Genomic DNA, 13987 nt, shown 5'->3' with positions numbered 1-13987 from the left:
ATGCTTCTTATTTGGGGAGGGGGCTGTGAGGAAAAGGGGCTGACCTTGGAAGCCTGAGCAACTGGGACTGTCTCCTGTTAGAAGGGACCCCAAAACCTGGTTGGTGAGCTGAACAGGCTGGGACTGAGGATAGGCCCTGATAGCGGGACCTCACAGGGGTGTCTAAAGGACAGTTCCCTCCAGAGCATGAGGGATTGGGGACAGGAGTGAGACCACCTTCAGCCATGGCACTGGCTCCTCACCCCCTGAGGCTCTTCTGGATGTTTTAGAGGGCCCTAGTTACACATTGGCTTGTCCCCCTTCCTGTTTTCCAGCTGCCTCCTCCCCCAAATATCTGCCTCTCCCCCACCCCTCTCTGATCTGTGATGTCACAAATTGAAGATTAACCCTCTCTGTGCAGGAGCAGAGCCAGGTGGGCCCTGCAGATATTTTTTTTAATATAACGAGATATTTATACATGGGTCTTAGGTTGTGACTTTATTTCAGCTGGACAAGCAGTGAGGTGAGGCTTTCTAATCAATCTCATCATCCCCAATCTCTCTCTATTTTTTTTTTTTGAACTGGTGATTGAACCCAGAGGCATTCTACTTCTGAGCTACATCCTCAGCCCTATATACTTATTTTGAAAGAGGTCTCACTACTGCCGGGCGTGGTGGTGCACGCTTGTAATCCCAGCATTTGGGAGGCTGAGACCGGAGGATTGCGGTTCGCGGACAGACTCAGCTACTTAGTGAGGCCCTCTGCAACTCAGTGAGACCTGGTTTCAAAACAAAGAATAAAAAATAGGGCAGGGGCTGTAGCTCGGAGGTTGAATGCCCCTGGGTTCCATCCCCAGACCCACAAAAAAAAAAAAAAAAAAAAAAAAGAAAAGAAAAGAAGAAAAGAAAAGAAAGAAAGAAAAGAAAGAGGTCTCACTAAGTTGCGGAGGGCCTCACAAAGTTGCTGAGGCTGGCCATCAACCTGTGATACTCCTGTCTTAGCCTCCCAAGCACTGGCATTACAGGCATGCACCACTGTGCCTGGCTCATCCCTCTTATAATTGAGCCTCTTGGGGGCTAGCCCACTGCCTCCCTTCCCCATCTAAAGCATATTGGTTTGTGTTCTGACAGAGGATAAAACTATTTTACCAAAATGCAGGGGATTTATTTGAGGTTTGGGTGAAAAAATAAACTTGTATGTGTGGGGCCTGAAGCCAGCGGGTGAACATGCCCCAGCTCCCTTGGGGGCAGGTGGTGGCAGTAGGCAGGCTGACACTGGGTCCCCAGGGGAGCGAGGAGGTAGAGGGCTCAACCAATGCCCGGGAAACCTGGGATGAAACATATTTACAGGCTGCAGGGAAGTGCCCGGGTGGGGGAGCACTCAAAGGGGTCCTGGCAGGGCCTAGTGGTATCGAGAAAGCCGATCGTAGACGTGGTCCAGGTTTCTGCACAGGAATATGGAGAGCGTCATGAAGCCGAGCTATGGAGAAAGGAGACCCAGTCAGAGTTGATAGAGGAGTGCCAGTGACACAGGTGATGCCTCCCCCTCAAAGTCCGGGGTGGGACCAGGGGAAGAAAATAAGGCACCTAGAACTCAAGAAAATGGGCAGGGCCAGAGGAAGAACTGGGGAAGTTGAGAGGGCCTGAGGATGGCAGGCTGAGTGGTCTGCAGTGGCCACTGGCGCAGTGGGGAGGGGGACACCTCTCCAACGAGTGGGGAGGTGGGGGCGGGCCGATCCTGAGAAGAAGCAGGTCAGAAGCAAGCCCAGGGTCCTTTATTCTGGAGGTTCATCTGTCTCCCGCTCCACTTCAGCCTCTAATTCCACTTCGACCTCCACCTCTGCACTCTCGGCCTGCTCTTCATCTTGATCCCATAAGGGCCAGGGCCCCAGAGCCATGGGCAGCTTGCCCTGCGGGGCCTTGTCCCCCCAGTTAGGACAGGCACCTGCCATGCTCCAGCTGCCCCATGGAGTGCTGCTACGCCCGATGCTGCTGCTGAGCACTCCACAGCGCCCGCCGCCGCCGTCAGCACTGAGGCCGGGCGTGGGGCTCGAACCCTCAGCGCCCGGCACTGGCAGCACTTGCGGCTTGGGTTCCTGGCGGAAGGCTTTGCGCCGTAGTTGCAGGCTCAGCACCACCACACTCACCTGTGAAAGGAAGGGATGTTGCAGCCCATAACAGGAGGCTTTCCTGTATGCAGCCAATCAGAGCTCACAGAGGCTAGGTCTCCGCCCCCTCTAGTGGGAGGGGGCAGCAGTGCAGGGGGCGGGCCAATCACGAGTGGTGGGGGGAGGGCAAATTACCTCGAGTAGGCCGATGCCCAGACAAATGCCCACTATGGAGATAAGGTTGTTGTGCAGCCACTTCTGGAGGCCCTGTGCGCAACCCTGGGAGTGTAGGGAAAGGGTAAACGTGGCATTGTTTCTGTGATTCGTCCATAAGCCCAATAGTCTCAGCCTAATTCGCTCTTTGAGGCACCGACTATTTCTCCCAGTTACCAGGGTTTTCTAGTCTTGGCTCGTGCATCGGCCTCATCCTTTCCAAACGTCCAAACGTCCCTCCCTAGATGTCAATGTTTCAGGCCCTGACTTTTTTTTTTTTTTTTGGTACTGGGAATTGAACCCAGGGTCATTCTTCTACCTCTGAGCTACACCCCAGTCCTTTTTATTTATTTATCTATCTATTCATTTTTGAAACAGTGTCTCCCTGAGTTGCTAAGGTTTTCACAAATTGCTAAGGCTGGCTTCAAACCTACAATCTTACTGTTTCAGCTTACCAAGTACTGAGATGATGATGATTACTTGAGGTACTGAGAACTGAACCCAGAGGCATTCTACCTCCGAGCTACCTCCCCAGATCAATTTTATTTATTTGGAAACAGGATCTCACTCACTAGGTTGCTGAGAGCCTCACTAAATTGCTGAGGCTGTCCTTGAAGTCCTACTTCGATCCTCGTCTCAGCCTCCCAAGTACTAGGATTGCAAGCGCATGCCACCACACCGGGGTCCCAAGTACTGGGATCATAAATGTTGAGTGTGCCACTTTGCCCGGTGAAGCCTACTTCTTCTAATTTTTTGTAGTACTAGGGGTGGAAAACAGAGGCATTCTACCTCCGAGTTACACCTCCAGCTCTGTTTTATTATTATTATTATTTTTTGGTGGTACTGGGGTTCCTGGAAGCCCTTCTACCCCCGGGCTACACTCCCAGACCTATTTTTACATTTTTATTTGGAAACAGGGTCTCCTAAGCCAGCGCGCGCGGCTGGCTTCGAACCTGCGCGATCCTCCTGTCTCTGCCTCACAAGCGCTGGGATTACAAGTGTGCGCCACCATGCCCGGCTCTGTTTTATTATTTTATTGTGAAACAGGGTCTCATTAAGTTGTGGGTGGCCTCACTAAATTGCTGAGACTAGCCTCAAACCTGCGCTCCTCCAGTCTCAGCCTTCCCCCCAAACTGGCTTTACGTGCGTGCGTCACCACGCCTGGCATGACCCAGCCTTTTTTAGAAGGCTCTGAGGTCCCTCCAATGCAACTATTCTTTTTCTCCTGGCCCTGCTCTTCTCGAAGGCCCTCCCCATATTCGCGACCCCGCCTCCTTATGCCACACCCTTGTCCAGGCCCTGGCACGACCAAACTTCTCCAAACCCTTACCTACCTCAGAGTAGATGTGGTCATCTGCAGGGACCACGCAGAGGTCCATACTATGTCTAGGTCGCGCCCGGGGTCCAAACCGGCTGAGCTGGGGCATCTTATCGAAGATTGTGGAGTCGTTGTTTGCCGAGGAGTTGTAACAGGAGCAGGGCACATGATGCACCTCGGACTCATTGCTTCTCAGAATGAGGACCGGGAACCAGTCTTGGGGAGAGTACCAGCCGCAGCAGCGCAGCTGAGCAAGAGATACAAGTCAGGGACTGGGACTGGGGTGAGATGCAAGATGATGTTGGGGGTCGGGGGAGTAGTTGATAGATATGAGGTCATGCTGGGGAACTGGAGGCTGAGTAGTGGGTGTGGGGCAGGGAAGAGAGCAAGGGTGGAGTCGAGATGTAGGTCCAAGGGCACATTAATGGGACAAGGAGGTGGGAGAGACCCAAGTTCACAGGGTGGCCTGGGGATGGGAGAGGAACATCACTGTGGACCTGAGGTTGGGCGGGCAGTGCAATTCGGCCTTGGGGACGGGTGATGGGTGTGGGGGGGGCTGTATGAGTGTCTAGGGATTGACGTCTCATCTAAGGCCGAGTTCTTTGGAAGTCAGCCAGAGTCACAGCAGGGTTGGGGTAGGAGCCCAGTCACGCTAAGTTTTTGGGGCTGGGGACCCGCTGCATCAGGATGGGGGAGGGTCTCGAGGTAGAAGAGTAGCCATGCTAGGGTTTGGGTACTGGAGGGCTGGGTTATATTGGGACCAGTTATGTTATCATCCGGCTTTTTTTTTTTTTTTGTATTGGGGATGAGACCCAGGGGCATTCTACCTCCTAGTTACACCCCCAGTCCTATTATTTATTTTTTACTTTGAAACAGGGTCTCACTGAGTTGCAAAGGGCCTCGCCAAGTAGCTGAGGCTATCTGCGAACCGGATCCTCCTGTCTCAGCCTCCCAAATGCTGGGATTACAAGCGTGAGCCACCACACCCAGCTTTTCTGGCTTTTTGTTCACTGGAGCCTGGCTGGGTTTGGGAGGAGTGAGCAGGGTTTCCCTAGCGCTCCAGAGCTGGGAGCTGGATCCAGGTTGGGGCGGGCTCTCTTCAAAGCGCTAAGTGCTGGACAGGGTGGGACGGGATCTCACACACCTGGAACTGCACATAGTCCCAACTCTCCTCGGCTGCTGTCTCCTCAGGGTCTGTGCGGTAGTTTTGAATGGCTTCCAGCGCGACTTCCCGCACCCTTCGTTCCAGCTGAGAGGCAGTGGGTGAGGCTGGGCCCTTCAGACCTCCCGCTCCAGCCCCTCCCAGGCTGTTTGGCTGCGGAAGGGGGGGGGGGTGTCCCTAGGCACTTCCTTGCATCTGCTTGGCTCCTCCCTGAATGGCTAATTGTGTCTCTGTTCCTCAGAACCTCTCTGTGTTTCTGCTGGCCTCCCACTATTTTTAGGGGTCATCAAGTGTCTATCACTTAGGGGACTTCAGTTTTTCTCTCACGTGCGCTTCTTGATATGTCGTCCAGGCTGGCCTCGAAATGGTCCTGAAATGGCCAGGACCTTGGACCAGATCTGTAGGGCCACAAAGGACAAGCCTGGGGGAGGGCTGTGACAGTGAGGGTGGGCCCACCACACACTCGAACTCCTCCTCGGCTCAAGAGATCACCCGCCTGTCCTTTAGGTCTCTATATGCCCCTTTCCCTCAGTCTTCCTCTTGTGTCTTTCTCTGACTCTATGTGACTGTCACTTGCTGTATTTCTGAGTCCCTATGTGTTCCCTTGCTCGCTGCCTTCCTTCCTTCCTTCCTTTTTTTCTTTCTTTCTTTCTTTCTGTACTGGGGATGGAACCCAGGGGCATCGTACCTCCGAGCTACACTCCTAGCCCTATTTTTTAGTCTTTTAATTTTTGACCAGGGTCTCACTGAGTTGAGAAGGGCCTCACTAAGTAGCTGAGGTCTCAGCCTCCTGAATGCTAGGATTACAAGCGTGAGCCACCATGCCCGGCTCCTTCCTTTTTTTTTTTTTTTTTTTTGTACTGGGGATTGAACTCAGGGGTGTTCTACCTCTGAGCTATACCCCCAGCCCTGTTGTTGTTGTTGTTGTTGTTGTTGTTATTATTATTATTATTATTATTATTATTATTTCTGAAACAGTTCTCACTAAAGTTGCTGAGGCAGGCAACTGAACCTGTGGTCCTCCTCAGCTTCCCAAGTACTGGGATTACAGGCGTGCACCACCATACCTGGCTTCTGTTATTTCTCTTTATCTATGTCAGCGGCTCTCTCCACCCCCTCCCACAAGCCCACCCCTCTGCTCTCCTTGAATGGAGTGGGGTGTCATGGGGGGGTGGGCAGGTATCATCAGGAGCTCACCCGGACCCGCTGAGTGGAGATGAGGATTCCCAGAGTGATCTGTGTGGCAAACAGGAGCAGCAGCATCCCAAAATACTGGGGGGCAGAGTGGAGAGGTCAGGATGACCTCGCTCCCAGGCCTCCTTTGGTGGGGAAGGGGCAGGAGGGGCTGTAAGGATGGCCTTTAGGGGGGCACTCACCAGGCCCAGGAGGCACCGTAGCTCCTTGAGAGCCCCCACACAACCCAGGAGGGCGAGGCCCATGGTGAGGATTCCTGAAACGGCCAGGACCTTGGACCAGATCTGCAGGGCCACAAAGGACAAGCCTGGGCAGGGTGGTGACAGACAGTGAGGGTGGGCCCACCACACAGTTCCAAGCAGCCTCATGCCCCACCCAGGGACCCAGCAGCATCCTAGGGGCCTCCTTCTGGGCTCCTGGCCTCCCCTTCTCTGAATCTATTTGCCTTTTTCAGGGACTGTCTTTGCCCCACTCTGAGTCTGTTTCTTTCCTGCTGAGACTTTCTTCTGGTTTCTGGGGATAGAACCCAGGTGCATTTGACCTCCGAGCTACACCCCCTGCCCTATTTTTTTTTTATTCTTTTATTGTGGAGGGCCTCACTAAGTAGCTGAGGCTGTCTGCGAACCACGATCCTCTTGTCTCAGCCCCCCAAATGCTGATTACAAGTGCATGCCACCACGCCCTGCCTGGTTTGTTTATTTCGAGACAGCGTTTTCTCTGTGTTGCCCAGGCTAGCCTCAAGTCCCTGGGGTCAAGCAATGCATCTCCTTCCTCAGCCTCCTGAGTACTGAACTGCAAGTGTGAGTCACTGCATCCGGCCACATGGGGGCGTGGATTCAACCCAGCCCCCAATGTGGGACAAACACTAAATATGAGCTATTATGATTCTGACGATCACCCCATTATTATTTACTTGTTAATATCATTTCTGCTCCTTTATTTTCTTGCTGAGTGACACCCAGCAGGTGACTTCCCCCCTCTGAACCTCAAGGAAGGGGAAGACTTGTTGGAGGGTCTGTTGAGCACCAATCTAAGAATTGACACAGGAATGTTTTGAGAAATGGTTATTGTTATTGTCACTGTTATGTTTGTGGTACTGGGGGTTGAACCCAGGGCCATCATACCTCCACGTTATACCCTCAGCCCTATTTTTTTTTTTAATTATTACCAAACAATGCCTCACTAAGTTGCTGGGGCCAACCTCAAACCTCCTGCCTTAGCCTCCCAAGTCCTGGGATTACAGGTGGGTATCACCACACCTGGCATTGTGACTGTCATCATTATTATTATTGGCACGTACAACCCCAGTTGCCAGAGGAAGACACAGGCTGAGAGAGGCAGAGCAACAGCGGTGAGTGGTAGGGTCGGAGTCTGGGCTCGGCCTGGGGAGTTGGGCACCATGCATCTCCCAAAGACAAGGGAGGCCTGGCAGGAGGCTGGGTCTGGGTCTGCTCCATGGAGGCCCTCCCTGACTGAAGCCCCAGCCCACCTCACCTACAAACGACACGAAGCTGGTCTTGTCAACGAGAATCCAGATGCCGAAGCAGAAAATCAAGCTGCCTAGGACCTGTGGGAAGGAGATGGGGTGCGGCAGTGGACACAGCAGGGGCGTGAGGCCCAGGGCTGTGATGGGGTGAGGGTGGGGGCGGGCTGGGGAGCCATGAGACAACTCACAAAGAAGAAGAGGTTGAAAACGAAGAGGAAGTACTTGATGAGGCTGAGGCAGCTCTCCTGGGCCGACATCTTCACCTAGAGGGGGCAGCGACTGGCTCGATGGACCCGACAGAAGAGGTGTTGGCAGTGGGGCAGACAGGCCGGGACAGAGGCCGAGAGGGACACAGAAAGAGTGGCTGAGAGGAGAGAGAAAGGAAGAACACAACACAGAGAAAGAGGAAGTTCCAGGGCGGGGCCCCTCCCCGTGCCTCTTCACACTAGGTGCCTGTCTCTGTCCCTGCCCCTCGCTCCCTCACCCGCCCCACCGGGACACACAGGGATACCTGAGGGGCCTTGGAATTAGTGGGTACCAAGGACATGGCAGGCGGTCCCTCCCAGGTCTCCATGGCTCAGGCTAGGGGTCCACAGGGCCTCCTGATCTACTTGCACCTGCCTTTGGGCATGGGGACCCCAGGGCTGTCCCTGGACAGCGGCCGACCTCACAGACACTCTGACCTCATGGCCTGCCAAGCTCTGCCATCTCTACATCCTGCTCTGTCCCCCCCTTCCCTGCCTGAGTCTCTTGCCCCCGTCTAGGTCTCTGATCCTCTCCCTCTCTGGATGTCTGTCTCCCTCTCCTTGAGTTTCTGTACCCCTCTCTCTGAGTCTTTCCCTGGGTCTCTGGCCCCCTCCCGTGTCTCTATTCTCCTTCCCTCTGGCTTTCTGGCTCCTCTCAGGGTCCTTGTTCTCCTTTTTCTGTCTCTCCTCTTCCCCTTGTCTTTGCCCCTCTCTTTGAGGAGTTTGCATCTTGTTCTTGACAAGGGTGCGCCGACGTGCTGGGGGCAGAGACTGGGCACTCTGGGGAAGTGAAAGTGCTGCAGGCCTGAGGTGGAAGGCCCCGAGGAGCGGGGAGAGCAGCTAGGCAGTGCCAGGACAGTCGCTGGCAGAAGCCGGAAGTGGGCCTCAGGCCCTGCTTCCTGCCTCTGTGGTGAGGCCCACAGGAGGGGCCCTGAGGAGCCAGGGTTTGTGGTGTCTGATCTCTGGAGCGTATCCAACAGCCTGTGTTATCTTCCCCGATGTCCCTAGCGTCTCCCGGCTGTGTGTGTGTGTGTGTGTGTGTGTGTGTGTGTGTGTGTGTGTGTGTGTTAACTTGGTACTGAACCCAGGGGCGTTCTACCTCTGAGCTACACCCCTGACCCTATATTTATTTATTTATTATTTTTTTGTGATACTGGGGATGGAACCCAGGGGCATTCTATCTCCGAGCTACACCTCTAGCCCTATTTTATTCTTTTATTTTGAAACATAGTCCCACTACATTGCAGATGGTCTCACTAAGTTGCTGAGGCTGGCCATGAACCTGTGATCCTCTTGTCTCGGCCTCCCAAATATCGGGATTACAAGTGTGCACCACCATGTCCAGCCCTAGCTCTATTTTATATTTTGAAACAGGGTCTTATTAAGTTGCTGAGGCTGACCCTGAACCTGTGATACACCTGTCTCAGCCTCTCAAGTCCTGGGATTACAGGTGTGTGCCACCATGCCCAGTCTGAGGCTCTTGTTAAGGTCCAGATCCCTGATAGATTTCCAATTTCCTGGGTTTCCTGCAACCTAGCCATCTACCTGGACTCTGGAAACCAGCCTCTGAGGATCCAGACTACTGCCTCCTGAGAAGAGGAGATCTTGCCTCCTCTCCTCTCCTCTCTTCACCTTCTCTTTTCTTTTTTTGTGCTTGCTGCACTGGGCATTGAACCCAGGTCTCAAACATGTGAGGCAGGTACTCTACTTCTGAGTTACATCCTCAGGCCTCATATAGGTGGTGCCAAGGATACAGGTTGAAAAAAAAAAAAATCCAAAACAAAAAGTAAGGGCACAAGCCGGGCGTGGTGGACCACACTTATAATCCCAGTACTTGGGAGGCTGAGACAGGAAGATTGCAGGTTCAAGGCCAGCTTCAGCAATGTTGCAAGATTCTCAACAATTTAGCAAGACCTTATCTCAAAATAAATTTAAAAAATAGGGTTAGGGTGGAGCTCAGAGGTAGCAGTCCCCTGGGTTCAATCCCCAGTACTAACATAAAAAATAAAAAGGAGAGCCGGGCGTGGCAGCGCACACTTGTAATCCCAGCATTCAGGAGGCTGAGACCGGAGGATCATGGTTTGTGGACAACCTCAGCTACTTAGTGAGGCCCTCCGCAACTTAGTGAGACCCTGTTTCAAAATAAAGAATAAAGCTGGGCGTGGTGGCTCATGCTTATAATCCCAGCATTTGGGAGGCTGAGACCTGAGGATCACAGTTCGTGGACAACTTCAGCTACTTAGTGAGGCCCTCTGCAACTCAGTGAGACCTGGTTTCAAAATAAAGAAAAAAAAAAATAGGTCAGGGGGTGTAGCTTGGAGGTCGAATGCCCATGAGTTCCATCCCCAGACCCCACACACACACACACAAAAAGAATAAAAAATAGGGCAGGGGGTATAGCTTGAAGGTAGAATGCCCCTGGGTTCCATCCCCAGACCCCCCCCCACACACACACACACAAAATAGGGCTGGAGGTGTAGCTCAAAGGTAGAATGCCCTTGGGTTCCATCCCCAGTACTGCAAATAAATAAATAAACAAACAAACAAACAAACAAATAGGAGCGAGCCGTGGCCGCGTATTGCTTGTAATCCCAGCATTCAGGAGGCTGAGACAGGAGGATTGTGGTTCATGGACAGCCTCATCTACTTAGTGAGGTCTGTTGTAACTCAGTGAGACCCTATTTTAAAATAAAGAATAAAAAATAGGGCTGGGGGTATAGCTCGGAGGTAGAATGCCCCTGGGTTCCATCCCCAGCACCACTAAAATAAAATAAAATAAATAGGGCTGGAGGTATAGCTTGGAAGCAGAATGTCCTTGGGTTCAATCTCCTGTACCAAAACAAACAACCCCCCCCCACACACACACACAAGGGCACATACAGATTTTATTATTAGGAAAACATTTACATTTGCATTAGTACTGGGGTGGCCAGCCCTGAGGGAGGTGGCAAGCCTTGGGGAGAATCATGCCACTGCTCCCAGACACTGCTCCCACAGGTCTACAATGGGGCAGAAGGAGGGACCCTCTTTATAGCCCCTTTTGCTGGGAGCCTGCATGCATGTCCCCTGAGTTTTCATAGCCCCTTTTGCGGGGAGCCTGCATGCATGTCCCCTGAGTTTTCATAGCCCCTTTTGCGGGGAGCCTGCATGCATGTCCCCTGAGTTTTTGTCTGGGGCCCTCAAGGACATGAAGTTAAATCATGTTGTTTGTTATGCAGCTGGGCTTGTGATCGGGACTTGTCCTTGAAGTTGTAACAGAGCAGGTGGGACTCCTTGGGGCCTGTGGTCAGCGTTTGCTCTCTTCCCCCTGAAGGCCCCCTTGGCTGCCTTCTGAGGTTAATAAGACATCATGTGCTGTCTTCTCAATATGTCTTCTGGGCTCCAGCCAGCTTTTCTTGTGTGTCTCTTGGGACTTTCGTCCTCACCACATTGGGCACAGAGCTCAGGGGCTTCTCCGGTTTCTCTCCTACACCTGGTTTCCCAGTCCCAGGAAGCCCCACCCTCTACCCAATCCCTGGGCAGCCTCCCCAAGGGCCGCCGCCATGGTCCTTTCTCACACACACCTGCCTGACCAGAACCCAGACCTATCCTCCTGGTTCTCTACTTCAGCCTTCCCCTCTGGCCTTGTTTCAAGCTGGCTTAGGACTCCTGCTTTCCCACCTGGACCCTGACACCAGGGGCCTCAGGACCACTATTCTCTCCCTTTCAACCCATCCCTTATGTGGCCCCACAGGGTTCTGTTTTGTTTTGTGGGTACTGGAGATTGTGCGTGCGTGCGTGTGTGCGTGTGTGCGTGTGTGTGTGTGTGTGGTATTGGTATGGAACCCAGGGGCCTTCTAACTCCAGGCTACACACCCAGACCTATTTTTATGTTTTATTTGGAAACAGGGTCTCACTAGATTGCTGAGAGCCTCACTAAGTAGTTGAGGCTGGCTCTGAACCTTTGCAATCCTCCTGTCTGGGATTACAAACATGCACCACCATGCCCGGCTGGGTAATGGAGATTTTGAACCCAGGGGTGTTCTTCCTCTAAGCTGAACCCTCAGCCCTTTTTTTTCTTTTTTGTGGCACTGGGGATTTGAACCCATTGAGCATTCTACCTCAGAACTACACCTCTCCCCACAGCCCTTTTATTTTTTCTTTCAAAACAGAGTCTTCCTAAATTAGTGAGGGTCTTGTGAAGTTAACTGAGGCTGGTGTCAAACCTGAGATTCTTCTGTCTCAGCCTCCCAAACACTGGGATCACAGGTGTGAACATCCAGCCCCCGAATCCCAGAATCTGTTAATGTGATCTTATTTGGGAAAAAAAGGGTTTTTTTCAGATGCAATTAAATTAAAGATCTTATGGAAGAATTTCTAGGCTTTTTATTTTACTCCACTGGTTTATATATTTGCCTTTATAGCAGTACTACACTGTTTCAATTATTGTAGCTTTTATAAGGTTTGAAATCAGAAAATGTACATCTTCTAGCTTTGTTATTTTTCGAGATTGTTTTGGGTATTTAGAGTTCATATTTCATGTTAGGATAGACTTTTTCTGAAAAATAAATAAATGTATGATAGTTTCACCTTAAAAAAAAAAAAGAAGCCGGGCGTGGTGGCGCACGCTTGTAATCCCCGCGCTTGGGAGGCTGAGACAGGAGGATCGCGCAGGTTCGAAGCCAGCCGCGCGCGCTGGCTTAGGAGACCCTGTTTCCAAATAAAAATGTAAAAATAGGTCTGGGAGTGTAGCCCGGAAGTAGAAGGGCTTCCAGGAACCCCAGTACCACAAAAAAAAAAAAAAAAAAAAAAAATCCTCTGGTAAGAAAAAAAGCAAAAAGAAATATTGAAATGTTATCTGTAAGTGATCAAAAGCTTGATATCAGACAAATGAATCTGTTATGTGAGATTATCATTGTTAATTTTGGATAAATTGCTATAATATTAGATGTCAACCACTAAGCCAAGCATGGGGAGGAGGGATGGGGAGGGAATGGGGTGGGGATTGGGTAGGGGCTAACTGGACGATGTGTGCATGTATGTCTACACAAGTTTTTTTTTGGTGGTACTGGGGTTCCTGGAAGCCCTTCTACCTCCGGGCTACACTCTCAGACCTATTTTTACATTTTTATTTGGAAACAGGGTCTCCTAAGCCAGTGCGCGGGGCTGGCTTCGAACCTGCGCAATCCCCCTGTCTCTGCCTCCCAAGCGCGGGGATTACAAGGGTGCACCACCACGCCCAGCTACACAAGTTTTTTTTAAATCCCATTATGCTGTATGAATACAGTGCACCAATAAAAAAATAAAAATAAATAAAGATCTCACGATGAGATTACCCAGGTGGGTCCTAAATCCAACGACAACTATTTTCTTTTTCCTACTGGGGATCGAACTCAGAGGCATTCTACCTCTGAGCTATATCCCCAGCCCCATTTTATTTTTTATTTGGAAACAAGTCTCACTAGCAAGACTGAGAGTCTTGCTAAACTTCTGAGGCTGGCCTTGAACATGTGATCCTGAACATGTGATCGTCCTGTCTCAGCCTTCCAAATACTTGGATTACAAGCATGTGCCATCAGGCCTGATCCCCCCCCCACACTTTTTTTTTTTTGGTGGCACTGGGGACTGAACCCAGAAGCATTCTACCTTTAAGATATACCTTCAACCCTCTTTTTTATTTTGAAACAAGGTCTCACTGAGTTGCAAAGGGCCTCACTAAGTAGCTGAGGCTGGCTAAGAACCCGATCCTCCTGTCTCAGCCTCCCAAATGCTGGGATTACAAGCATGTGCCACCACACCTGGCTATTTTTTATTTTTTTATGTTTAGGTTTTTTTTTTTTTTTTGGTGGTGGTACTGGGGTTCCTGGAAACCCTTCTTTCTCCGGGCTACACTCCCAGACCTATTTTACATTTTTATTTGGAAACAGGGTCTCTTAAGCCAGCAAGGCTGGCTTCGAACCAGCACAATCCTCCTGTTTCTGCCTCCCAAGCATGGGGATTACAAGCTTGCGCCACCACGCCCGGCCTATTTTTAATTTTTGAAACAGGGTATCTCTAAGTTGTGGAGGGCCTGGTGAGGTTGCTAAGGTTGGTCTTAAACCTGTGATCCTCCTGTCTTAGCCCAAGTACAGAGATCACAGGTGTGTGCGACCACAACTGGCTATAAATGATTTCTTTTTCTTTTTTCTTTTTTGGTGGTACTGGGGTTCCTGGAAGCCCTTCTACCTCCGGGCTACACTCCAAGACCTATTTTATTTTTGGAAACAGGGTCTCTTACACCAGCGCAGCTGGCTTCGAACCTGCG

General features: G+C 51.4%; 1 protein-coding gene across 1 annotated transcript; it reads right to left on the bottom strand.

Annotated features, from left to right (window-relative positions):
* Positions 1–1380: 1380 nt before the first annotated feature.
* Positions 1381–8033, bottom strand: CD37 (CD37 molecule; the record flags this gene model as incomplete). Its single annotated transcript, XM_080703676.1, has 9 exons — positions 1381–1458; positions 2282–2365; positions 3634–3864; positions 4762–4866; positions 5977–6051; positions 6156–6280; positions 7468–7540; positions 7648–7722; positions 7971–8033. The coding sequence occupies 9 exons, from the start codon at positions 8031–8033 to the stop codon at positions 1381–1383; spliced, it is 909 nt and encodes a 302-aa protein (XP_080559802.1).
* Positions 8034–13987: the final 5954 nt, after the last annotated feature.

The sequence above is a fragment of the Muscardinus avellanarius genome (genome assembly GCF_963383645.1).
Source record: "Muscardinus avellanarius genome assembly, chromosome: 10".
Classification (NCBI taxonomy): domain Eukaryota; kingdom Metazoa; phylum Chordata; class Mammalia; order Rodentia; family Gliridae; genus Muscardinus; species Muscardinus avellanarius.
Note: the sequence above shows the minus strand (reverse complement) of the source record. Positions and strands in the feature narration are given on the sequence as shown.